Source organism: Pomacea canaliculata, linkage group LG7, assembly GCF_003073045.1.
Source record: "Pomacea canaliculata isolate SZHN2017 linkage group LG7, ASM307304v1, whole genome shotgun sequence".
NCBI lineage: Eukaryota > Metazoa > Mollusca > Gastropoda > Architaenioglossa > Ampullariidae > Pomacea > Pomacea canaliculata.
This window is the reverse complement of record NC_037596.1, coordinates 21526658-21553874: the sequence shown is the minus strand read 5'-3', so window position 1 is coordinate 21553874 and position 27217 is coordinate 21526658. Positions and strand designations below refer to the sequence as shown.

The 27217-nt window shown below is 41.9% G+C and overlaps 3 protein-coding genes across 4 annotated transcripts in view; 1 reads left to right on the top strand and 2 right to left on the bottom strand.

Moving 5' to 3' along the window:
• The window catches only part of LOC112567528, a 245769-nt gene that overhangs the window by 12586 nt on the left and 205966 nt on the right, over positions 1 to 27217 (bottom strand). Inside the window, exons 3-9 of the mRNA XM_025244223.1 lie at positions 8312 to 8394; positions 6212 to 7839; positions 4461 to 4613; positions 4073 to 4333; positions 1517 to 1638; positions 838 to 934; positions 310 to 474 (exon numbers count right to left, since the gene is read on the bottom strand). Coding sequence (XP_025100008.1) covers positions 310 to 474; positions 838 to 934; positions 1517 to 1638; positions 4073 to 4333; positions 4461 to 4613; positions 6212 to 7839; positions 8312 to 8394 — 2509 coding nt within the window. The remainder of the gene's footprint in view (positions 1 to 309; positions 475 to 837; positions 935 to 1516; positions 1639 to 4072; positions 4334 to 4460; positions 4614 to 6211; positions 7840 to 8311; positions 8395 to 27217) is intronic.
• Positions 13259 to 17202, top strand: LOC112569029 (ficolin-2-like). The gene is made up of 5 exons (XM_025246676.1): positions 13259 to 13549; positions 14437 to 14558; positions 14796 to 14892; positions 15606 to 15767; positions 15985 to 17202. The coding sequence occupies exons 2-5, from the start codon at positions 14532 to 14534 to the stop codon at positions 16218 to 16220; spliced, it is 522 nt and encodes a 173-aa protein (XP_025102461.1). The 5' UTR covers positions 13259 to 13549; positions 14437 to 14531; the 3' UTR covers positions 16221 to 17202.
• LOC112568985 (angiopoietin-related protein 7-like) lies at positions 18302 to 27189 on the bottom strand. Of its 2 annotated transcripts, XM_025246606.1 has the most exons (9): positions 27074 to 27189; positions 26867 to 26949; positions 26266 to 26393; positions 22272 to 22424; positions 21787 to 22050; positions 21455 to 21576; positions 21090 to 21186; positions 20329 to 20493; positions 18302 to 19042 (listed from the first exon to the last, which is right to left on the bottom strand). In XM_025246606.1, the coding sequence occupies exons 2-9, from the start codon at positions 26938 to 26940 to the stop codon at positions 18798 to 18800; spliced, it is 1248 nt and encodes a 415-aa protein (XP_025102391.1). In that variant the 5' UTR covers positions 26941 to 26949; positions 27074 to 27189; the 3' UTR covers positions 18302 to 18797. The 2 variants fall into 2 exon arrangements, with proteins under 2 accessions (XP_025102391.1, XP_025102390.1); XM_025246605.1 differs by lacking the exons at positions 26266 to 26393; positions 26867 to 26949; positions 27074 to 27189 and adding an exon at positions 24768 to 25363.

Below are 27217 nucleotides of genomic sequence, written 5' to 3'. Positions count from 1 at the left end.
TGATGTCGCTCATGATATGCTGTGGTGTATGTAAACAGATTTCTATGTGGTTACCTCACTGACTGACAATTATGCCAGTAAAATGGATATAAAACCCACACAGATAGACCATCGGGGTAATAATAGAGTGTTTTGAAAGGACTTTATAACAGTCATGAGTGATGTGCTGAAGGACAACATAAGAGTCGACACAAACGTTTACTAACACATCATTTCCATAGCTGGTTGTTGTACACACAAGCTGTAAAACAACAAATAGTAAAGCAGTATTACTGCTACATTTGAATATTGTTTACTAGACACACGTACCCGCGTCACCCGAGTAGCCGGACACGGTCAGTGTGTAGTTTGTCTCAGGACCGTCCACCCTGAATGTCGTGTACTCAGCGTAGTGACGTTCTCCGGTAACCTCGGCAAGGTCAACACGCAGTCGGGTGGGTCTCCCTTTGGTCAGGGTGTGAAGCCTTGATAAACCTAAAGTATGGAATCAAAGTGGAGACGATAAGTGGCAGAAATATCCTACTGTATGACAAACCTCACTCAGAAGTTTAGAACAGAGGTGAAACAAGATGGTTTAATGTTTATCTCTCTTTCATTTTACATACTAGATGATAGCTAAATGAGTAAGTTTACTTTGATACAAAACATGAGTAACGACAGCACAGCTAGTGAAAAGTGTCTTTACTTAAGCTTTGTTTTGTCGTCTACAACAGTGTTAAAAAATATTTTGTTTCTTCCTTTTGTACAATGTAGATATAAGAAACAAACTGCATTATGTGAACCTTTCGGAGAAAACACGAGGAAGAAAGTGAGAGAACGATTAAACAGAAATCTCACCCAGCCAGAACTCCCCAGTGATGTCACCAAAGCCCTGTTCATATTGTGTCCAGTTCCTGTAGAAGTCAACGGAGCCGTCACGGCGTCTCTGGAACACCTTACCGTGACAGACAAGGTCGTTACCTTGGAAACGTGAACTCTGTCTTTTAAATGTCTACTAGTTGTCTACACCCACACGTCTAAGTCAAGGGTGTGACAAAGGCCTAGCCCTCTGGAACTGGGAGTTAGTAGGCATGTATACGGAGGAGACTTGCTTTCAGTGCACATGTAAAGAATTCGATAGTGGGTAGGTGGCGGGTATGGAAAGGGAGAGAGTTCCATTGTTCTGCCACACAATAGCTAAACATCCTGTGGCCATCTGTTGTTTGTCTGGTGACAGGAAGAGTAAGAAGACAATAATAAGACGAGGAGCGGAGTTGTCTGGCTTGGCGTAAGGGAAGAGCAGCTTAAAAAAAGAACAAGGCAGGTGTCAGCTAAAAAATTAGATGATACGCCGATGATAAACAGATGCAGACCAAGTGTGGACAATATTTAATACATTCACCTCAAACACATCGAACTGAGACATTGCAGCACACTTTGTTAGACATGACAATGTCACTCACTGACATACAAGTACATATGATTAACACACTAACAAACGAGCATACATCACACACTGACAAACACAAAGACATACCAGCCAGCCGCCATTGCCAGAGTCCATGTCACACCACACTCTCAGTTTCTCTCTGGTTTCTGGCAGTTCAATGGAGTAGACACCTGACTTGCCTCCTGGTGTCTGCAAGTCCCGACATGACTCTGTTTGCCATTAAAACAGTTCTCCATTAAAGTATCATTTCCATCAAAATATTCACTCATTGCATCACATTACAGTTAACTAGGAGCGCAGTAATCATTAGCACCAACACACCAGGACAGTAGTTACAGTTGAATTAACTGACAGTACAGCAGTAGATACATCTCGTCACGGATGACTTATTTTATGCCAGCGCACCCTCACTATCACTAAGGATATTTTTAGGCGAATATGTGGCATTTGTTAAAGCATCTTGGCGGCCCGTGGCGCAACGGTTAGCGCTGTTAGCGCCTGTCACCAATACAGTGAAGGTTGGCTGCCCTGAGTTCATTTCTCGTCTCGGGCATGCTGTTCTTTCTCTGCACGTTGCATCTGTTTACAGGGCTGGCTGCCCTCCGCCAAGGACGGTCCAAGCCGGCTGAAAAAGGAGAGGTTGGGCGTGGGCCAGCACCCCTACCCCGTAAAACAAATCCTTGCTACCAAAACATCGACAACAGTCAAGACTGTAGTCGATGGCCTATGCCCCAGGAGGGGCGAAGGGCCTAACAAAAAAAAAAAAAAAAAAGTTAAAGCATCTTCTCCGATTGTTGTTCTTTTCTGTAACAATACAAACTGTTTGTGATTGTGTCAGTGTAGAGGGGAGGCTGATAGATCGGGGTAGGGGAAAATAATGTTGAGGCAGGAAATGCTTATCAGCAGCTGAAATTTATACTCTGTCGGTTCTCATACTCTCTCTCATCTAGATGGGTGTGTTGAAGAAAATGCTTAATACTCACACTATATCCTCAAACAATGGTTTACATAATTTCTTCTGACATCTAAACTATGTATACTAATTTTTTTTTTCTTTAAAGTACGTACGACTTCTACGTGTGATTAGTTTTTCTTAAATTTATCATTCGTGAACTGTTTCCGTACTCAGCCCCTTTATTTGATTAAACAAAACAAATTCAACACCTGAATATGCATCGAGGCAAAGCAGATACCTATGTGCTAAAGTGTTATACAAATAAAGTGTAAAGTGATCTTTAAAAGGTTTCAGCTACAGGAAAGACCTTGGGCACCAATAACTGTTTAATGACAGGCGATGTAGGTGCTGACATTATTACTTGAGGAAAATTCTTTTCCTGACACCATACTGAGTACTCTAGTATAGATGACATTAATTGAAAAGTAGCTGAATACTTTAAATACTGAAATAAATATTCTCACACTGTTACTTGAATTGTTGTACTCTGCTCGTTTGTTAGGGTTTCTATAAATAAATCCTATTAGAAATAGAGCAGTATTAAAAAAAAAATTAATTCCAAAAATAGTTGTAGGTATTGAGGTAATGCAAACTCCAGGATTAAGTAGAAATAACTCGGTGAAAATGCAATGACTAGCTTGTGACACGGAGTAAGTTATAGAAGTACAGGACATGGGATGTCTCTTTAAGAAGTAACTTGAAATCCGGTTATTGAGACCAGCCGCTGATTGAGACCGAATCCTAAAGGACCGAAATAACACCTATTACATTAGTGCAAAGTTATTGGTTTCTTTTATCAAAAGAGAACGAGAGCAAATAAGAAAAAAAGTCAAAACTAGCTTCCCTTAGCAATAAAGGGTCTTTGAGATGAATGTGAGCATGCTGACTAAGGGTTGTTTGTCCGCGCTTACGCCCATTTCGTGGATATAACAGACATGTAAACCCACACTATACCTCTATTGCTAGTTATCACATGACAGTGTCCCATTTTATAAAGGATGTAAGATAGATATCTCTGGAACTGGAAGGGTTGAAGGAGTTGCTGTTAGTAGAGGAGAGGCTCTACCTGTTGGAATCTATTCCGGCAGCTTGCAGGTTCAGACAATGACAATGAATTTCTTTATTTACTAGATTGAAAATAAGTAAGAAAATGCTTTTTTTCCATTTAGTCCTCGCCTTTTTTAAAGGAAAGAAAATTAACGACGTAACAAAAGTAATTAAGAATTACAGAAAATATTGTAGTGAACATTAAGGAAGGTGGATATGTACAAAAGTGATGGTTAAGAAAAAATACGTATATATTTACAAGACTTCTGGAGCTACAGGGAGCGATGATGGGTTTTGCTCCTTGATACGAAGGCCACACAGAGCAGCAGGCTGAGGCCCATACAAATCAGGGGATCCAGTGTTTCTAACATGAGCTTTCAAACGACAGACATAGGATAGCATGTGTTTCAGACGACGGAGAGAAAGTGGAGGCTCCCCAGCTTCTGCATACAGACTTTGTACAGGAGTGGAGCGGAAGGCTCCCAAACAAATGCGGAGTCCTTGATGATGAATAGGATCGAAAATTTTGAGGAAGGACTCTCAAGCGATGCCAAAGACGGAGCAAATGCAGAAAAGTAATTCTATTTTAATCAAAGGTCATAAAATAACACAGCACATAGTGTCTGTGTGCTCTAACTTACCTGGATAACACGAGGAGTCAGTTTCCAAGTAAACAAAGCCGTCAGTACACAAACATCTACCCGACACACACCGACTGTTAGGCTCAGGACAATCCACGTGTCTTTTGCAGGGTGCGTTGTACCACTCTGGTCCCGGGTATGAGGCGGAAGACTGCAGGCAGCTTCTCTGGTAGTGGGTCCACCCTGTACTGGTGTGAGGATACCATCCTGACTGAGCGTCACGAGCGGTGACGTCATGAAGCAGACAGCGCCCTCCTGTGGCTGCCAGTGATGGAAGAATAAATAACACTGTCTCAGCCCAAATATAAGAATAAATCAAATGTACCAGGCAAGGAACAATCCAAACGGTCTGTTGTGTAAACTTAGGACCAAACAAAGCCATACAAACCTCTGAAGTCAAAGGACAGACAACCTCTGATGCTGACACACAGGTCGCTGCACGTCTGCAAACTGACTCCATCCCGTGCCACCATATTGTGTCCCCTCAGTCCGCTCTCAGGATACTCCATGAAGGTGTTGTGCAGGTGGGCTGGACTACATGCTGATACACATCATTGTTCTCAGTTACTACTTACACACAACTCGCTCTTTAAATACAACTGTAGTGTTCAGCTTTCTTCTACACAATGTTGTGAGCAGTACTCATACACACTTACATCTTTGTATGATTCTTAATATAAAGAATCTTTTTACTCTTTGTTTACTTCTAAACCTTTAATTAATTGATAATTATTTAACATTTGTTTAGCAGCACTTAATGACCTTCTATACAATGCTGCTGATACTGTGTGTACAGTTTATGTTGTTTATAGTGTTCTTTGACTACAGCTGCGACGACCTCACCACAGACATCACTGGTACCGGTACAGGGAAGATGGTGAATACAATACAATACAATACATCCCAACTATATGGAGCAAATTATTTAGAAAGTTTCCTGAAAAATTGTCGAATCTTACATTCTCAATCATAATCTGTACATTCAATCCGGAAGCCGAATAAGAAGTGTGTACAATGTGGAGCTGGTTTATTGCAGCAAGGTTAATGGTATGGATAATGGTATTGTTGATAGTATCAATGATCCTAATTCTATTTATCTATAAAAGGAAAGTATGGTGGAAGGCTTTTCGCATAATGCTGTAAAAGAGATGTTAAGCAGTACAGTTAAGCTCCTATCTTCTTTAAATGAGACACAAACCCAAGTATCGCCAATTGAAAATAAGGATTTAGAATATCGATTGCCACCTAAATTCTGTATCTTTCCCACCTTACAAAAAGAAATATTAAAAGCACACCCATCTATAGCAGTACCAACAGAATGGAAACTATACAACCTGGTCACGAGAACGAAGAAACAAGACTTCTCTCAGTGCAACAATTGGTGGCGGAACATTCTATCCAAGGCAATTGTATATATATATATATATTGTTTGTCGACTTTTAGAAGGCGTTCGACAGTTTAGATATTGTACAAAGACTGGTCTTGAATATTTATTCACAATGGCAAACTTACTAAACCTTTCGTAATGAAGACCGGCGAAAGACAAGGTTGAATATTATCACCAACAATCTTCCTGATGGTCAGAAAACTGGAGTTTAGGTAAACCAACCTAAGACAACAAGCCGGTATCAAGTGGACCTTCACCAAACAGCTAGAGGACCTGGACTTTGCTTAGGACATTAGTCTGCTATCTCATCAGAGATCAGCAACAACATAAACAAACCTAAGAGCATTATTCTTCAACAGTAAGACCCGCATCTTCAACATTAAAGCAAATGCAGTCCTCCTTTATGATTCAAAAATCCAAAGAGTGACAAACACCATCAACAACAAGCATCAGACCTTTACCAAACGATGCCTACGCCATATTCTGGAGAAACTATGGCATGAGAACATCTGCAACAGCTGCGTGTGCAAACGAATAGGAAAAACCGTTACGAGTCAGGACATCGAAAATCTCAAATGGGGCTGTGTAGGACACACCCTGCGAAAACCATTATCTCTTGTTGTTGCCTCTGAAACTATTTGGTGGGTTTTATTCAACTTAAAATCATTGAACTGTTGAAAGATTAGGTTAGCGTTATAAAAAGATTTTTTTGTAAAATCCGTATTACCTATCCGAACCGTTGAATACTCACTCTCAGAGCACGTGTAGTCACGAGTTGAGAAGAAGAACCCAGGTCGACAGCGGCACCTGTTTAGAAAGCACATGGACTCTTTCTGACGACACTCGTCGTCGATGACACAGGCGGCCTTGTACCAGTCGTTCAGCATGGAGGAGGGAGCAAGGCCTCTCGTCTGTCCCCCTGTGATAATTCTTTTGACCAGCGGGGAGACGATGTACACGCTGACACCTGTTCCCTGTGTCAAGGACAGAGGTGAGTCTGTGTGGCGCGTGCATTTAATTAATGAACCTGAAGTGTCAGTCAAGGTAAAGGCCACACACTGGGTATCTTGAATACAAGATGGGTAGCAGTCCTGTACGGAGGTGACAGGATGGATGTCAGACAGAAAACGAGAGTTGACAACAACCATGGTGTTGTGCAGCTTTACAAATGTCTCCAGTTTGTCAACTAACATGATCGTCTGCCACTGACGGTCGTTGACTGCCCTGTGGATGTCGCCAGCACTAAACACTTGACACTTGCTGCCTCTGTTGTCCCTCGTACACAAAGGACAAAAACTCACAGCCACGCAGCCTGCAAGTTGATAACATTCCTCAAGACACTGGTCAGCGGACTCGGCAGCTCCATATTTCGTGTTACCAATCAACTTTGTAAAAAGCAGTGTCCTACCGGTATCTCTACAGTCAACTAACAGGTCTTTCCTCTTTAAACTCCGACAGTATTTGGTCTTGACAGCCATGATGTTCTTCTTGATCCTGTCGTGGTCAATGCCATAACCGCCTGTAGGACTTGCGGCACCCATGAAGGTGTCTGAAAAGAGAACCTCCACAGAGGTCAAGTCATAGTCGATGACAGAGGGGTTATCTTTCGCTGCTGTCAACCACGTGGCGCTGTTACCGCCATGAGGTAGAGGAACACCGACAGCAAACGTTGTTATCTTGTGGTTTCGAAACTCTGCTATTGCTTTTTGCTGATCAGAGTTCAAGGTGTGGGGTTTTCCAAAAAGGGCAGAAGTAGAGTAGCTGGCAGCTGATGTCACGTGATCCTCTGTTAGAAGCCGATAAACGTTATCGTCCATCTTGTAGATGACTGTTATGGAAGCCCCAAAGCGGGCCCTTGACACGAAGTGTGTGCCGTAAGTGTCAAGGAACTCAAGGTACTTGTCGTCGTTGTCAGTGTTGTTGATTTGATCGATCCAGTCTAAGAACGACGGATGAAAAGATGGCGGTTCCGAGAGCAGAAGTGTCAGGTCGTACAAACTGCAGACAGCGGTCGTAACGACTAAGACGTGTTTTCTCAGTTCCTCGGACAGTTTGTGAAAGTGTTGGCTGGCCGAGAAGGGAGGCCCCCACTTATCAGCACCGAGTCGCGCGGTGCCAGTCAGCAGCGTGGTCAGGTCGTACGGCGTCTCCACCACCTTCGACGTAAACGACGTGTCACATGACACATCGTGGGACAGAACCACGCCACGTGGACCGCTATAGCGAAAGTCTGGGGTCACGTGAAACTCACCAGAAAAGATGGGGAGAGTAAAGCCCCGGTCACGTCCTGAGGTCAGAGGGCATCCCTTGAGACTGTTGTAGCCAAACAGCGCGTAGTCCATGCCTTGTAACTGTAGCATGACTTGTGGTTTGGGAACACTGCAGGAAGAGTTCATCATGGACTGTCATCAGTGTCAGTGACAATGATATCATAAGCTGTATGAGACTGTAGGTCGGAGTGACTGTTTGCGGGCTTTTTCAGTCTGAGATCGTAAACATTTGTAAGAAACCTTTTTTTTAAAGAAAACACCATACACAATTTTCATCATGACATCTAATAAACTTAAGATTTTTTTTAGAGGCGGTATTGTTACAAAATATTTCTTTTTAAGTGGCACAGTGTATACTATTAAGAAACATAAAAAATAATGCTTTATAATTTATTGCAATAAAGAATTAACTATTTGTTGTAACGATGACCTGTTACAATAGGCAGTAAATGTATCCTAACGCCCTAACCTACGAATGCAACGTGCTGTATATAACATCTAGCAACAGCAGTAACACATTATCAGCATGTCAGACAACACATTTGTGTTTGCTATGACCGCCCTTGACACACACGACTTACCTTCCTTTGTTGAAGGCTTCAAGACAAGAGGCCAGAGAAAGAAGTATGAAGGGTAAAATCATTGTTGTCAACATGTTAACCACCTGTAAACAAAATGATAGACAGGTGTTTATTAAATACTTTCTACGATTTGCTTTGTAGACACAGGCTGCAGGTGTAGTCAGCATAATGTAGTGTTTGTGTAGTGACTAGCTGGCATGTCCTTACCTGACAGTTGACAGACGAGTTCAAGCAGTGCAATGTGTCAGTCTTCACACCAAGCTCTCTCTCTCTCACTAACTGTTGGCAGCGTTAACACAACGTCAGGCGCGTGCTGTCATGACGTCACACAGTGTCACACGTCATAGCGATGTGTTTACACGTCAGATAACGTGCGATATTCTCGGTACTGTCGTCACCGACTAGAGGGGAGATAACTCCTGTGAAAAATAACGAAGAGATAAAAATGTTTTATTGTGTCCCTTTGTTGTTTTGTCTCCCTTTCTATTTTCTATCTTTGATATTCTTTCATCTGTATAATTACAGGACAGGGGAATTCAAAGTTTTCCTGGGTGCTGTGTTGTGAATGGCTGACCAAAAGTGTTACCAGAGTGTGATATATCCACGGGGATACTTAGTGACACGTGCAGTTGGCATGTCCTTACCTGACAGTTGACAGACGATTTCAAACAGTGCTATGTGTCAGGCCTCATTTCACAAACTTCAAGGTTTACAAGACAGAAGACATCTAGAACTTCTGGAACTACTGAAATAACTTTTGTTTATACAGATTGGATGACTGGAAGCTTGAGACTCGCTTATGACAATGATGTGCTATGTGTGTTTTGTAGCCGTTTACATGTCTTGATTTGAGCTTATAATTATATCAAGCATAATTGATGACCAACGAGAGTTTTGGGAATCGTATCAATTCCTTGCCAACTCAAGATATGGGATAATTTATTTTAATTGCTTATAATATTTGGTTAGAAGTAATGATGAAAAGAGTTGTGGTTATCGTTGTAATAGTAATAAAGTTCCGTACGAATATTCATTAAGAATAAGCATTTAAGAAATTACCCAAGAGAGGACATATCTAGGGGAGGAGAAGGAATTACCTAGGAGGAAGGAAGTACCTAAGAAGGAAGACGTTTAGAAGAGCATCGTCAACAGCCGGACTACCTGCCCAGTCACCACCCGCTGTTCCTGATTACTGAAGTTGTATCGTCGGCAGTCAGGTTGTCTGCCTAGCCAGCATCTACTGTTCGGAAGTTGGAAAGAGTATGAGTATAAAAGTAGTTACTAATACGGTTAAACAAGGAAGTGTCCCGGAAGTTGCTATACAAGGAAGTGTCCCGGAAGTTGCTATACAAGGAAGTGTTCCGGAAGTTGCTATACAAGGAAGTGTACCGGAAGTTGCTATACAAGGAAGTGTGTGTGTTCAGCGTGAACGTCTCTGTGACATCATCCAAACACAACACGTGTGGAACGCAGTGTGTTGACAGTGACTTGTGTGTGTGCCGTCCACAACAGTGTCTGTGACAGTATCTGGAGGTTATTTTATGTACTCAAATGTGGAAATACATACCAACAAAACTAATTATAATTTTCATTACTTTATTGAACATACCAATTCATTCATTCTCTGCATAAATTTGTTATCTGAAGTCGGCTTAGGCCTTAGGTCTGACAAAGTGTACGATTTCGCTTTAATACATCAAAGAAAAGATAGAGTAAGCTTCAATAAGAAATAAACTTTTTAAAAGTTCTTTTTCAAATAATGCAAATTGTCTCATGTATATTTGTCATCAGTAAGAAAACTATGAGGAACAATCTCTAATATAACCAGAACTTTTGTATTATAAAATGAAACTATCAGTTGACAGTTATACTTTTGACACCGTATTACACTACTTTAAATTGTTTAAACTATTATGTCTAACTACAGTTTATTACATTTTTACATACAGTTAATGTGTTAACTTCATCAATACAAATAAGACGTGTTATGGTTTGCGTGCTAGAATCTTTTAGCAATACGATCAATATAAAAACAACTAAGGTTATATTATATTATAAGTTTATATTATAAAATATTGAAAGATCGGTCATCTGCACTGAGGTGGCATCACGAGTGTCACGTGTGGTGTACAGTAGACTGAGTGTGTAAGCAGTGAGAGTACAGGAGACAAGGCGATGTTACACTGGTTGCACTTTTATCTCGCTGAAGGTGAAGCTCCTATAGTCTCTGTGGGTGTGATGCCAGTTGAGGCCGTCAGGACCCGCGGCCCCGTCAGCCTTGTATCGGCCGTTGAGGTTGTTGAAGTGACAGTCTTTGTACCACCAGGCACCTACGGCACACACTTCGTGTCACGGGCCCGCTTTGGGGCCTCGATAACAGTCGTGCACAAGATGGAGGATAAGGTTTATCGGAACCTCACGGAGGGTCACGTGAGATCTGCTGCCAGCTATGTGGCTGCTGCACTATTTGGACAACCCCAGACCTTGACCTCTGATCAACAAAAGGCAGCAAACGAGTTTCAAAATGAAGTGGAGACAACAACGATTGTTGTAGTTGTTTCTCTGTCTTATGCAGGTAACAGTCTGACTTGGTTGACAGCAGCGAAAGATCAACCCTCCGCCATCCAGTATGACCTGACCTCTGTGGAGGTTCTCTTCTCAGACACCCTCATGGGTAACTCGAGTCTCATTGGCAGTTATGGTATTGACCACGTCAGGATCAGGAACAACATCCTGGCTGTCAAGACAAAGTACTGTTGGACTCTAAAGAGACGAGACCTGACAGGTGAGTGTGAAGGTAGTTCAGGAAAGACACTGCTTTCCACAAAGTTGATGGGTAAGTCGGAAGACAGAGCCGCTGAGTCCGCTGACCAGTGTGTTGATGGATGCTATCAGCTTCCGGGCTACGTGGCTGTGAGTTTTTGTCCTGAGTGTAGACAGACAAACCTCAGCAACAACTGTCACGTGTTCAGTGCTGGCGACCTACAGAGAGCAGTGAGCGACCCCAGGTGGCATACGACCATGTTAGTTGACAAACTGGAGACATTTGTAAAACTACACAACACCACGGTGGCTGTCAACTCTAGTTCTCAGTCTAACATCTCTACTGTCACCTCCACAGAGGACTGCTTCCCATCTTGCATTGAAGATGCCACGTGCTTGGCCTTCACCTTGACTGACACTTCAGGTTCATTAATTAAATGCACGCGCCACACAGACTCAATTCAGTCCTTGACACAGGAACAGGTGTCAGCGTGTACTTCGTCTCCCAGTTGGTAAAAAAAATTGTCACAAGTGGACAGACGAGAGGCCTTGCTCCCTCCTCCATGCTGAACGACTGGTACAAGGCCGCCTGTGTCATCGACGACGAGTGTCGTCAGGAAAACTCCATGTGCTTTATGAACAGGTGCCGCTGTCGACCTGGGTTCTTCTTCTCAACACGTGACTACACGTGCTCTGAGAGTGAGTATTAAGTGGTTTGGACAGTCTAGTGGATTAGAACTCTGTCTTTGAATAACATTCCCATGTCGATTATTTTAGGCCCATTTTGACTACGAAATCTCGGGTTTTTTTTGTTCTTCTTTTGTACGTAAATAAGTTAGCGAGGACCACTGAGCACAGTGAGGAAGGTTAGAGGTCAGAAATGTGTTCCCAACCAGAGGAACAGAGCATCAATGTCAGATGTTAACCAACGCACAGTAAGGGAGGCGACATGTTAGAAGTTTGAGTCCAGTTCGATGTTTCTTGTATTTACCTTTGACATTAAACTCAGACAGTGCTTTACCATAATGTTGATACACGATAAAAAGCCTTCACGTAAAGGAAAATACTTTTGAACTATATTTGGACTATTTTTATACTTTGTTCAAACTTCTTGAGGTAGTTGTGTGTATATATTATTACTAACTACAGTGATGTGTATCAGCATGTAGTCCAGCTCACCTGCACACCACCTTCACGGAGTATCCTGACAGCGGAATAAGGGGACACAGTATCGTGACACGGGATGGAGTCAGTTTGCAGACCTGCACCAACCTGTGTGTCCAGACCAGAGTTTGTCTGTCCTTTGATTTCAGAGGTTTGTCTGACTGTGTACTGGTCATAGGCCTAACAAACTGACCATTGTGTCACGTGATGTGACTAGTTCACTCGCTTCATTTCTCTGTCCACCCCCAGCAACTTGAATTGTAGTTTTAGACTTACATTTGTGGGTTAGTTAAGTTTAATCAGTGTTTATATTTATACAGTTTTAGTTACATTTTCTATCAGTAATTCATTAATTTACAATGTAGTGATCAATGGTGAGTTATCTTTGCATACTTGGAAACAAATTGTATATACAGGTAGTCCTCGACTTACGACGGGGATCCGTTCTTAACTCGGCGTCGTAAACCGAATTTCGACGTAAGTCGGATCCTACGTTCATACAGTACTGTACCATAATAACAGTACAGTACTGTAAACACTTAGCCTATCCAAACACCTATCCTAACACAGTACCCTACATAATTATCAATAAACATAAGTACAGTAAAATAGTTTGCCGTACAGGACGCTTTGTTATCACTGTCGCTTTCGTATGAGAAGATCCTGTCACGTGTTCAAGGATGCGATCTTTATCCTTGATAATCGTAGCGAAAGTCGAACGACAAAGTCCTAATGTCCTGCTAATTTCTGTTGCTGTTTCCCCCTTCTCAGATTGCCTTATGATATCCACTTTCACCTCCATGGTGATGGCCTTCCTTTTCTTTGATGCACTGACCTCGTAAGTCGGAATGAGCGTCGTAACCACGAAACGACGTAACTCGAGACCGTCGTAACCCGAGGACTACCTGTATATATAGAAGCAGAATAATATTTTCCATTATAATAAGGAGCACAATCGTCCAACACAACCCCGGATGCTGACTTCCTGTGTTTACTACAATCTACTGATGTGGTGTAAGTACTGACTGTACTTCTCTTCACTGTTAGTCACAGGAGGGCGCTGTCTGCTTCATGAGGTCACCTCGCTCCAGGCTCAGTCAGAGTGGTTTCCTCAGACCAGTGGAGGCTGGACCCACTACCAGAGAAGCTGCCTGCAGTTTCCCACCTTATATCCTGGACCTCAGTGGTACAACACACCCTGCAACATCAACACGGTTTGCCCTAAACCTAACAGTCAGTGTGTGTCGGGTAGATGTGTGTGCAGGTCTCCCTTCATTTTATCCGGAACTGATGCCACGTGTCGAGTTCCTGGTAAGTTACATCATACTCACATTATTTCTTACATAAAAATTTTCAGCTTTTATTTAAACATAAGCATTGTCTGTGATTTTTTAATAAAAAAATTTTCTTAGACTGTTGAGTAGCTTCAGTACCTGACTGTTAGTGAGAACACTTGCATGTATTATTGTATTATGAATGTGGGTTTAGTTTTACATCCACTGACCACATTATGTCATACATAGCTTGATAGAGAGAAAAGTTAGTAGAGCAAGCTTAAAAATTCCATCAACTGATTCAACTGAGTGATGGTGGTTTGGAGAATGGTATGACTAGTGAACTTTCTCCTCCAAACTCAATCAGATGCAGGAAGGCAGCCGACAGTTGTCTTGTCTTTTGTTAAAGAGTCAGCTTTGCCCTTATATACACATCACAGAGCTAAACTTCTATACCACTCACAGAGTTAGACTCATGTACCCTTTACTGAGCTAAACTGTTTGCAATGCTCATATAGACCTGCCTCAATGAGGACCCTAACATGAACTAACCAATCACCATCCAGGACCTTTTTCAGGCACCAGTGTGCATCTCTAAATGTAATTCACATCCGGACTACCAGGCACCATCTACACTGACATCACAAATACAGTTTATGTTGTCAAGAACTGTCCTTGTAAGAAAGTCTGTTTAATTAACAAAGTAGCAAGTATTTACTAAAAATAGTCTTCTGTGTAACACCAAATAATGTTTAAAGTGCAGTGTTTACTGTAACAACATGTAACCCAGTCCCTGTAATGTCAGTTAAACAGTCAGTATTGTACTGTAAGCGGTGTGTTTACTGTGATCTTAGTTACCTGTAATGTGATGAGTAATAATGTTGATACAACTGATGCTTTAATGGACAAGCATTTGTTTGACAGAGTCATGTCGAGACTTGCAGTCAGTAGGAGCCAGGTCAGGTGTCTACTCCATTCAACTGCCAGAAACAAGAGAGATACTGAGAGTCTGGTGTGACATGGACTCTGGTGATGGCGGCTGGCTGGTATGTTTCTTTATGATTGAATGAGTATAACACTGTAACATTATAGTATGTTAGTAGTCTTAACACAGTCGGTGAGTATCCTATAACATTTTTAGACATTTGATCACGAGGCAGTCGCTTTATTTATATCAGATGTTCGATGAGACGTGTTTAGCAGGCACGTGACGAAGTGAGTTCAAACATGTACAGACATAGTTCTCACGTTTCCAAGGTAACGACCTTGTCTGTCACGGTCAGGTGTTCCAGAGACGGCGTGACGGTTCTGTTGACTTCTACAGGAACTGGACGGAGTATGAAAACGGCTTTGGTGACGTCACCGGGGAGTTCTGGCTGGGCAAGATGTCTTTTTAATATTATCTCTGTCTTCCTGATTTTCCTTCTGAAATGAAAATATAAAACGTCTATTATTAACTTAGAATATCCAGCTTGAGTAAGAACCTTTTTCAACTATATGCAGAGGTTTTTTTTTATTTATTTAAATTTATAACAATACATTTAGAAATAGATGTACGTTACAGGATAAAATTTTCAGTATTCATATCTGACAAAGATACCGGTTACGCCATCGCAAATATGTTGGAGAGACAGAGATTCATCAGGGTATCATTAGTCTTCTTCTCTTGTTGATAAGAGTTTGGTAAAATTTCAATTTTAAAGGATAACAAAAATGAACGAAAAATACTAGTCCGGAAGATTTTGTTATCGTCTGTATAAAGACTTAGAAAAGATTATTTTATTAAAAGCTAGTCCTTTTTGTCATCCTTCCTTTTGCAATATCATGTTACTCTCAGGTCTTGTTTTTGTTATTTGGTTTCTCGTTGTGTTTTCTGTGTTTGATTTTATTCTTCGTTTAGTACGGTTGTTTATTCCTTTAGAAATCGTATATTTATTTGTTTTCATATTTGACAGATATAATATTTATACACACACATTAAGCATAACTAATTATGTAATATAAGGAGCAATCCGCTAATGTCCTGTGTAGCAGATACTGTGATATTTTGTTCATGACTTATTGACGTTCCAACCTTTGATGTCTACCCTCAGGGTTATCCAACCTGCACTTGCTACTCAAGAGACCACAGCGACTCCGTGTTGACCTGGGAGAGAAGAATGGAAAACGTATCTATGCTGAGTACTCGTCCTTCAGAGTGGATGGTCCTGACACAAACTACAGACTGTTCACATCTGGCTACTCGGGTGATGCAGGTACGTGTGCAGACAATGAACAACAAGCGTGACTGTCTGTCTGGCTGGCTTGGTGGGTGACTGTCACTCCTTCTCATTGTCTCATTGTGTCCGTAACTTTAAAACCAAGGGGCGGCCTTTGATATTCTCATGATGGCAGACAGTTATAATACGACATATTGCTTACATATGTACATATATAGCTGACTGCTGTGACTGCTCATGTGTGTGTTTACAGGTGACAGCCTGACTTATCATGAAGGAGACATGTTTTCAACGTTTGACCGCGACAATGACAGCTCCGACACTCTCAACTGCGCTGTGTATTTTAAAGCTGCCTGGTGGTTCCGAGGCTGTTACAACGCCAACCTCAACGGTCAGTACCACGTGGATACCTACGGCGTCAGTTGGTATCTGAAATACCAAGATTGGAGAAGCTTCTCATTCTCAGAGATGAAACTGAGACCAGCCTAGCATCGCCTTGTCTCCTGTGGTCTCACTGTTGTCACGGTCAGTCGGCGTACACGACAGGTTTCACTGACGAGGTCACTCAGTGCATACTGCTCTCGTCGTGTTAGCAACCGACTTTGTTTACTCTGATGGTGGTCCTGATTGTGGTCTGATATTACACTAAAACTGTTGTATTGTTTCTCTAAGATTTAGTTTTACTTGTATCAATCAATAAGTTTATAATTTAAAGAAATTCAATCATAAATATTTGAGTATATTCACAGCACACTGTTCTTAGCCATAAACTGAAGTATTATGAATAATTGATCGGTATTTGCTGAACGGAATTAGAATTTTATGTTTCAATGTTAGCCATAGTTTACACGCTTGACTTAATGCAATTACTTCCCTTTATACTCACTATTCCCTCCCTTTATGTGTAAATGTGTCTTTAATTATGAAAACGGCAATTGATAATATCACATTTATCTCACACCATTGTGAACCAAAAATTATTTAAATATTTTGTTTATTGAACTCTTGCGTAGAAAGCGTTAAGACACTAACCTGATCATACAACTCACTCTGTCTCTGCCTCTACCTGTCTACTATTGTATCATTTTGTAGCTACGGTCGTGCATGTCCGAAAGTCAAATAATGAAGTTTACAGAGAATACTTATCAAACAAGCATTGAACTAATTTGCTGTATACATGTATTCCTTCTATTGCTTATTTTCTTTCAATTATATTTTGTTCTAACAAGCTAATTGTGCGGATTTACCTGTTGGTGTTGTAATGTGGGGAGAGTGTAGTTATTCAGTGCACACCTGGCTCCATGACAGTCTTGTTGTTTATTTACACTGTTGACTAGACGTCACTACATTGATGTGTACGTTTTATTCACTCCCTTGTAACGCATACAGTCGCTGATGATAACGGCGATGACAATATCACATCTGTGACACACATGCAGGAAACACAAACTATTTCTCTTTCAAAGTGAAGTGTACAAACACAGACACGTTGACTAAAGGTGATACGTGCTTGACAACACCTGCGCTCTGTCTCTCTCTGCTCTCGGTGTCTCACTGTCTCTCCTTCCCTTTCTCTTACTGTGTTCTCTCTGTGCCTCTTTCTATCTCTGCGCTCTCTGTGCCTCTCTGTGTCTCGCTCCCTTTCTCTTTGCCTCTAATCGTTATTTATAGAATACAATTTAATGTTTCCTTCTAGACACATGCACACACACACGTACACACCCACAGACGTTACAACATGTAGTTCTATAAAATTAGTTTTTTGTCGCTCAGTGTAACTGTACTGATCGTACAAACCATAAGAATAAAGGAAGAAGACATTTTCTAGCAGTTGTGTCGGAGAATTCTATAAAGATGACGTCTTGCTGACGTGGAAATACCATCCCATAATAAACAACATGTTCTGTTGACAACTCGTTCGCTGACCAAGGAATAACGAATTGTGCCTAATCTTGAGACAGCCAGATATGTCTCAAAAATATTTATAAAAGCTAATAAATGTTAATCCAGGCTATAGTGACTATCCCAGATAATCCGTGAACGCACAGTAGAAGGAGAGGTAGCTTACAAATCTTTATTTACGAGGCTAATAGAGTAAACAAAGTTATTTTGTTTTGATCTAGCTGTCTATCTTGCGATAGGAAAGGGAAACACAACTTTACTATAAAACAAATTTATCAAGGAGAGAAAATTAGAAAAGACACAAAGATCAGGCTTGCTGTCTATTGTGACAGGGATTGTTTACTAGTCAACAAGGACCGTTTAGTGTGATGTACATGAAACCTCGGCAGGCAATCCAAGGATTCGAACTATATGTAGCTTTGGAAAAAAAAAGCGGGTGATATGAGAGAGAGAAAGAGAGAGTACACAGGTAGTGCCAGGTGTCTATGTTCCTTTTAGGCTTTTTATACCTTTAAAAAAAACGGGGGATTTTTCGGGGTTCCTAAAATTTAATGATGCATGTGATATGTTAACTACAGGTGTGATAATATATTTTTTTTAACGGGAAGTAACAATGAGTTTGTTGTGAGTTATGTTCTTTAGTAAAATGAGTAAATAAATACCAACAATATTGTTTGCAACTTTAATTCCTTTTATATCAATATCAATTTACCTTTGACAATCATTATATTTGTTTATTTGAAAATTCTACTTATCTTAAAAGTCTGTCTAAGCTTTCAGTTAAATACAGGGAAACCAAGGACACAGCGGAACTTTATAGAAATTTTCTATGATGCAATTTAAGTCTTGTGTTGTTGTCATCAGTGACACAAATAAACAACAGTATTTGATACATTCAGTCTCTGTGCTTGTGTATTATTTTGAAGATGAAACCATCGGTTATCTATACGCACAATAAATATTTTAATTTCATGATTGAAAATTAACTTTTGTTTACTTTTAAATCGTCTTGATTTACGCAAGCAAAACTAGATTAAAATAAATTTAGCAACATCATCAAGTTGCGAGACCAGTCATCTGCACTGAGGTGACATCACGAGTGTGACGTGTGGTGTACAGTAGACTGAGGGTGTAAGCAGTGAGAGTACAGGAGACAAGGCGGTGTTACACTGGTTGTACTTTCATCTCGCTGAAGGTGAAGCTCCTGTCGTCTTTGTAGGTGTGATGCCATCTGATGCCGTCAAGACCTGAGGCCCCGTCAGCTTTGTATCGGCCGTTGAGGTTGGACACGTGACAGATTCTGTACCACCAGGCGCCATGATTGCTAGCGGCACAGTTGCCTAAGGACTTGTCGTTGTCTCTGTCAAACGTTGAAAAACTCTGGTGGTTGTGATACTCCATGCTGTCCCCTGTAAACACACACGCACTCAATTATCTTTAAACACACAAAGCTGTGTATATATTATCACTATGAAAGAAAAATTGCGGCCCAGTCCTTCACTCGCTTGATTAGAAACGAGAAGAAGAATGACACGAAATGTATAAACAATATTTTCTTATTGAACCTGTGTTCTTGTAGAGTTTATCATAACACACTAAGAAACCACGGATGGTTTTTGCTCAGTTTCAGACAGTGGTCTTCATCACATTCAGATGAAGAAGAAATACATGCCAGCACTACTGCAAGGAATAACTTAGCAATAATAACTATAGCAGAAACATGTTAATATTTAGAATGCATTTGCTTGCTTTACATTAGAAACAATATATAAATGTAGAATTATAAACGTTAGTTTTCACATGTGTATACAGATAGAAACCTGTTGTAGGTTTGTGTGCTTTTGTGTTGTTATTGTCTTACAGACAACATTAGGGTACACTTGTCTACAGCACGTGACTAATGTGTGCACAAACACAAACACACACACGCACTGCACACACACACTGCACACACACACACACACACACACACACACACACACACACACTGCACAAACACACACACACATACACACTGCACACACACACACTGCACAAACACACACACACACACACACACACACACTGCACACACACACACTGCACAAACACACACACGCACACACTCTAGAGTCTAGATGTACAACACTTCCACACATGAACACACCGCCAAAAAAAACACACTATAGACACTTAATACTATAAGTAGACTATAACTAAACTCTACAATCATTTCACACAACACGCACATGTTATGCTCACACTTTACTCCACACACATTATTCACACTACACACTCAATCACACACACACACACTCTATACAGTACCTCACCTTCGTAGATGGACATTTGTTGTTTGATTGTGAAGCCTGTTATCAGTGATTGTTACGGAGTTTAGAAACTATCAGAGAACTTGCTATAACAAGACATGTACCTCTACCACCCAGGTTGTTTAGGGAATCAGTCACATCTTGTTCACATCGCTCACAGTCAGACACAGGTTGGTGCAAGCTGTGACCGTGACCTTAGTGGGGAAGGACGGTGACCGGAGGTCAGTCAGTGATGTCCGCCGCACCCCCGCTTGTTGTAAGTCCTCACGTGCTGCTCACCTTCATGTCTGTGTCCTGCTCTAAGTTCCTGGAGATACCGGGAGATACCCGACTAGTCAGACAGCTGCAAGCTACTAAGTTTATCTTACTGTACAAAGGTCACGTACCCGCGTCACCCGAGTAGTTGGACACGGTCAGTCTGTAGTTTGTCTCAGGACCGTCCACCCTGAATGTCGAGTACTCAGCGTAGTGACGATGTCCATCTACATCGCCGAGGTCTACACGCAGTCGGGTTGGTCTCTCTTTGGTCAGGGTGTGAAGCCTTGATAAACCTGAGAGAAGACATGGACTTTATGTCACGTGATTTAATGTTATCTGTTTCTGTTTCTGCCTTACGAGTCTTTGACAACCATGGAAGTATAACCGGGTAAAACCTCTATCCTGGTAGTTTAAGAGCAAATATTTAATTGATGACAGTAACTTTGAGCATCAAGAGACAACGAGAGATGTGTGACATCACGCACTTCACCATACAGAGTAGACACGAGTAGCTGGTAAAATATATATTGTATTGATAGATTGTGTTAGTATTATACAGAGTTGTATTTATACATCAACCGACACAGATATATATATATAGACTCGTGTGGAGTTCTCAATACAACAAAATAGTGGCGTTATATATATTATTATAGATATAAAGAGCAATATTTGTAAAGGTTAGACGTACACACATTTAATTCAAGAAAAAAAGAACCACACATGTCCCATAGAGTGACATCACACAAACGTTAAATGTTACACTAAACATCCTACATAATGACACAACAACACAGTCACCGTGTTACACAACAAGAGCCACTGACTGTAGTTCAAACACCGAAATGTTAAATGTTGGATAGAAAGAAAGACAGACTCAACAACCTACCCAGCCAGAACTCCCCGGTGACGTCACCAAAGCCGTCTTCATACTGAGTCCAGTTCCTGTAGAAGTCCACTGACCCGTCACGACGTCTCTGGAACACCTGACCATGACAAACGAGTTCAAAGGTCATTCGCACAGTCACTGACAGGCCAATCATTGTGCAAAGTATGGTTTGATGTTTATTTTGTAAACAGATCGTTACTCGCTCTTCAGCAGTTGAACTTGGTGAAAGGAAACACTCGTCCTCATCCTAACGGCTACGATGACAGCGCAATGTGCTTCATTACCGACTCTCAGGTGAGTGCAAGCTGTTACCTGTCGGTGTTTGTGTCATGTTTGTCACACACTTATAACTGCAGACAACGTACCAGCCAACCTCCGCCACTGGAGTCCATGTCACACCACACTATACTCGTCTCCTTCTTGTCTTTCAGTCGAATGAAGTGCGCACCAGACTTGGCTCTTGCTTTCTGCCATTCGCCGCACGACTCTGTTCCCATGGCAACAAAGCATTTTACTCACAAGAAAGAGGATGTACAGGAGATGACAGTCGTTACTTGTAACTTACGACACTTTTACTATTTAAGAGATAGAAATTCTCTGACGAATTCTTCGCGATGTTTCTACATATGACATGATTTGGAGTTTTTATCCTGACAAAAGCACTCTCCATGGAGTTCTAAAGTATATTCCAACCTACCTGCAGCACGACACGTGACTTCCTGTACAGAAGAAACGGCGCCCACTGCACACAGACACCTGCCCGACGAACAGAGGCTGAATGGGTCAGGACAGTCCGTGTCTTGGGTACAAGACGAGTTGTACCAGGCGGGACTCGGGTAGGAGGCTGCTGACTTCAGGCAAGTTCTCTGGTAGTGAGTCCACCCTGTACTGGTCAGAGGAAACCATCCTGACACAGCCTCACGTGACGTCACATCATGAAGCACACACCACCCTCCTGTGTCTAAAACATGAAGCTATATTTAAAGTAGGAACAAATCTTTGTGCAAATCCAAATCGAAAACTTAAATAACCCATATTTATAAACGAGAATCAGAGATGAAAATGAGAAGACGTAGAGTGTTAAAGGACGTGGTAAGACGTTTAAAGGGAGAACAAGTCACCAGGGACAAGTCTCTCGTACACACATCGCTATGTTGATAAACAAAATGTCATCATACGCACCTTGAAAGTCAAAGGTTAAGCAATGATCAGTACTGACACACAGGTTCTTGCATGTTTTCAGGTTTGTTCCATCTTGAATGGCGAGAATATGTCCTTTTATTCCGCTTTCAGAATACTCCATAAAGGTGTCTTGTAGGTCACGTGGTCTGCATGCTACAACAAACCAATGTCATCGGTCAGTTACTGAATTACACACTTAGCATCTATGCCAGCGGTTCTCAACCTGTGGGGCGGGGGCGCGACGTGCCTACAAGGGGGGAGCGTAAGTGGTTCTTATTTAAAAGTTTCTTTTACCGGTATTAGTGGAATTAGTTTACATTGTGTAACCGAGTGGTGAAGGGGCTCAGACTCCAAATCTCTTCTCCCTAATCAAGTACACTGTCTCGGCATGCAGTGACTTCTCACTTCCAAAACTCAAAACACAATCCCCCACTCAACAATTAAACCTCCAATCTTTTTCCTCTCGCCTTTTGCCCTCTCTCTCCCCTGTAACGATTCGCGATTTAGGCAAGTCTAATCAGATTCTTATTGTGTTTAATTCCCTTTAAAGTCATGGGAGGGCAGTGCGGGGTGGGGGCTTAAGAACGACCGATGGCTGCTGCTAATGACATATTTATCGGACATATTTGAGAAGCTGAACGTTGTGAATACTTCTCTGCAAGAGAAAGACACCACCATATTACAAACAACTGACAAGATGAATGCTTTCGTCCTACAAATTTCGTTGTGGACGCAAAAGATTCGCCAGGAAAATATTTTGATATGTTTCCGTGCTTGTGTAAGTGCAAGGCTGACAACTTGAATCTTAATCAGGTGAAGAATGTAATTATTGCCCATCTAAACGGACTGCAAGAAAGGTTTGAACATTGCTGAAATTGATGTGACTAAATACGATTGGATTTGTAATCCATTTATGGCTGATTCTAGCACAAGCGGGTTGTACACGGAAGAAGAAGAGCAGCTCGTCGACCTTTCGAGTGACCAATCCCTGAAAATGGTCTTCCACACAACACGGGTGCCAACATTCTGGATTACCGTCAACGGTGCTTTCTCAGAAAGCAATGAAAGTTCTTCTGCCATTTTCAACTTCGTATATGTGTGAGCAAGGATTTTCAGCATTAGCAGCACTGAAGTCTCAATACAGAAATCGTGTGGACGCAGAGGCTGAGCTGCGAATAGCAGTGGGTACGAACATCGCACACAGGTTCGCTTCTCTATGCAACAGCAAGCAGGCTCAACCTTCTCATTAATCAAAGAGAGTGTCCAATAAAATAATATTTATTAGCACCGCAGAATTTGCTGAAGTAAAATTTCATTAACTGTTATACTTCTTACAGATACCAACTTTGTTCTTCCGTTGTTGAATTGTACTGATTTCCTCGACGCGGCTATTGGCTATTGGTCCCCTTTCCTCCACCGGCCTAGCTGGCTAAGGGGGGTCGCGGACGTACCGGTGTTCATCAGGTGGGCGGGCGTCACAAGTAAAAGGTTGAGAACAGCTGGCATAAAGCTTGAAAAGAGATGTTGAGTGGTACAGTTGAGCTTCTTTCTTCTTTAAATGAGACACAAACCCAAGTATCGCCAATTGATAATAAGGATTTAGGATATCGATTTCCACCTAAATTCTGTATCTTTCCCACATTTCAAAGAAATATTATCAGCACACCCATCTATAGCAGTACCAACAAAATGGAAATATTCAACCTGGTCACAACAATACTTCTCTCGGTGCAACAATTGGTGGCGGATCATTCTATCCAAGGCAATTATATATATATATTGTTTGTGGACTTTTAGTAGGCATTCGACAGTGTAGACATTGTATAAAGACTGGTCCTACATAGTTATTCACAATTGGAAACTTACTAAACCTTTCGTAATGAAGACCGGTGAAAGACATGCTTTAATATTATCACCAACAATCTTCCTGATGGTCATAAAACTGGAGTTTTCGCAAACCAACCCAGGACAACAAGCCGGTATCCAGTGGACCTTTACCAAACAGCTAGAGGACCTGGACTTTGCATAGGACATTAGTCTCCTATCTCATCAGACATCAGCAACAACATCCAGAAACCTAACTAAGAGCATTATTCTAAAACAGTAAGACCCGGATCTTCAACATTAAAGCAAATGTAGTCCTACTGTATGGTTCTAAAATCCAGAGAGTGACAAACACCATTAACAACAAGCAGCAGACCTTTACCAAACGATGCCTACGCCATATTCTGGAGAAACGATGGCCTGAAAACATCTCCAACAGCTGCGTGTGCAAACGAATAGGAAAAACCGTTACGTGTCAGGAGATCAAAAATCTCAAATGGGGCTGTGTAGACACACCCTGCGAAAACCATTATCTCTTGTTGTTGCCTCTGAAACTATTTTGTGGGTTTTATTCAACTTAAAATCATTGAACTGTTGAAAGATTAGGTTAGCGTTATAAAAAGATTTTTTTTGTAAAATCTGTCTTACCTATCCAAACCGTTGAATACTCACTATCAGGGCACGTGTAGTCACGAGTTGAGAAGAAGAACCCAGGTCGACAGCGGCACCTGTTTAGAAAGCATATGGAGTGTTCCTGACGACACTCGTCGTCGATGACACAGGCGGCCTTGTACCAGTCGTTCAGCATGGAGGAGGGAGCAAGGCCTCTCGTCTGTCCACTTGTGATAATTCTTTTGACCATCAAGGAGACGAAGTACACGCTCACACCTGTTCCCTGTGTCAAGTAGAGATGTGAGTTTGTGTGGCGCGTGCATTCAATTAATGAACCTGAAGTGTCAGTTAGGGTGAAGGCCACACACTTGGTATCTTGAATACAAGATGGGTAGCAGTCCTGTACGGAGGTGACAGGAGGGACGTCAGACAGAGAACTAGAAATGACAACAACCGTGGTGTTGTGCAGCTTTACAAATGTCTCCAGTTTGTCAACTAACATGATCGTCTGCCACTGACGGTCGGTGACTGCCCTGTGGATGTCGCCAGCACTAAACACTTGACACTTGCTGCCTCTGTTGTCCCTCGTACACAAAAGACAAAAACTCACAGCCACGCAGCCTGCAAGTTGATAACATTCCCAAGACACTGGTCAGCGGACTTGGCAGCTCCATATTTCGTGTTACAATCAACTTTGTAAAAAGCAGTGTCCTACCGGTATCTCTACAGTCAACTAACAGGTCTTTCCTCTTTAAAGTCCGACAGTATTTGGTCTTGACAGCCATGATGTTCTTCTTGATCCTGTCATAGTCAATGCCATAACCCCCTGTAGGACTTGCGACACCCATGAAGGTGTCTGAAAAGAGAACCTCCACAGAGGTCAAGTCATAGTCGATGACAGAGGGGTTATTTTTCGCTGCTGTGAACCACGTCGCGCTGTTACCGCCATCAGGTAGAGGAACACCGACAGCAAACGTTGTTGTCTTGTGATTTCGAAACTCTGCTATTGCTTTTTGCTGATCAGAGGTCAAGTCCTCATGGTATCCAAAAAGCGCAGGAGCAGAATAGCTGGCAGCTGAGATCACGTGATCCTCTGTTAGAAGTCTGTAAACGTTATCGTCCATCTTGTAGATGATCGTTCTGGAAGCCCCCAAGCGGGCCCGTGACACGAAGTGTGTGCCGTAGGTGTCAAGGAACTGAAGGTACTTGTCGTCGTTGTCAGTTTTGTTGAGTTTACTCATCCAGTCCAAGAACGACGGATGAAAAGATGGCGGTTCCGAGAGCAGAAGTGTCAGGTCGTACAAACTGCAGACAGCTGTGGAAACGACCAAGACGTGTTTTCTCAGTTCCTCGGACAGTTTATGAAAGTGTTGGCTGGCCGAGAAGGGAGGCCCCCACTTATCAGCACCGAGTCGCGCGGTGCCAGTCAGCAGCGTGGTCAGGTCGTACGGCGTCTCCACCACCTTCGACGTAAATGACGTGTCACATGACACATCGTGGGACAGAAGCACGCCACGTGGCACGCTATAGCGAAAGTCTGTGGTCACGTGAAACTCACCAGAAAAGATGGGGAGAGTAAAGCCCCGATCACGTCCTGAGGTCAGAGGGCATCCCTTGAGACTGTTGTAGCCGAACAGCGAGTAGTCCATGCCTTGTAACTGTAGCATGACTTGTGCTTTGGGGACACTGCAAGAAGAGTTCATCATGGACTGTTATTAGAGTGTCAGTGACAATGATATCATAAGCTGTATGAGACTGTAGGTCGGAGTGACTGTTTGCGGGCTTTTTCAGTTTGAGATCGTAAACATCTGTAAGAAACCTTTTTTGAAAGAAAACACCATACACAATTTTCATCATGACATCTAATAAACTTAAGATTTTTTTTAGAGCCGGTATTGTTACAAAATATTTCTTTTTAAGTGGCACAATGTATACTATTAAGAAACATAAAAAATAAAGCTTTATAATTTATTGCAATAAAGAATTAACTATTTGTTGTAACGATGACCTGTTACAATAGGCAGTAAATGTATCCTAACGCCCTAACCTACGAATGCAACGTGCTGTATATAACATCTAGCAACAGCAGTAACACATTATCAGCATGTCAGACAACATATTTGTGTTTGCTATGACCGCCCTTGACACACACGACTTACCTTCCTTTGTTGAAGGCTTCAAGACAAGAGGCCAGAGAAAGAAGTATGAAGAGTAAAATCATTGTTGTCAACATGTTAACAACCTGTAAACAAAATGATAGACAGGTGTTTATTAAATACTTTCTACGATTTGCTTTGTAGACACAGGCTGCAGGTGTAGTCAGCATAATGCAGTGTTTGTGTAGTGACTAGCTGGCATGTCCTTACCTGACAGTTGACAGACGAGTTCAAGCAGTGCAATGTGTCAGTCTTCACACCAAGCTCTCTCTCTCTCACTAACTGTTGGCAGCGTTAACACAACGTCAGGCGCGTGCTGTCATGACGTCACACAGTGTCACACGTCATAGCGAT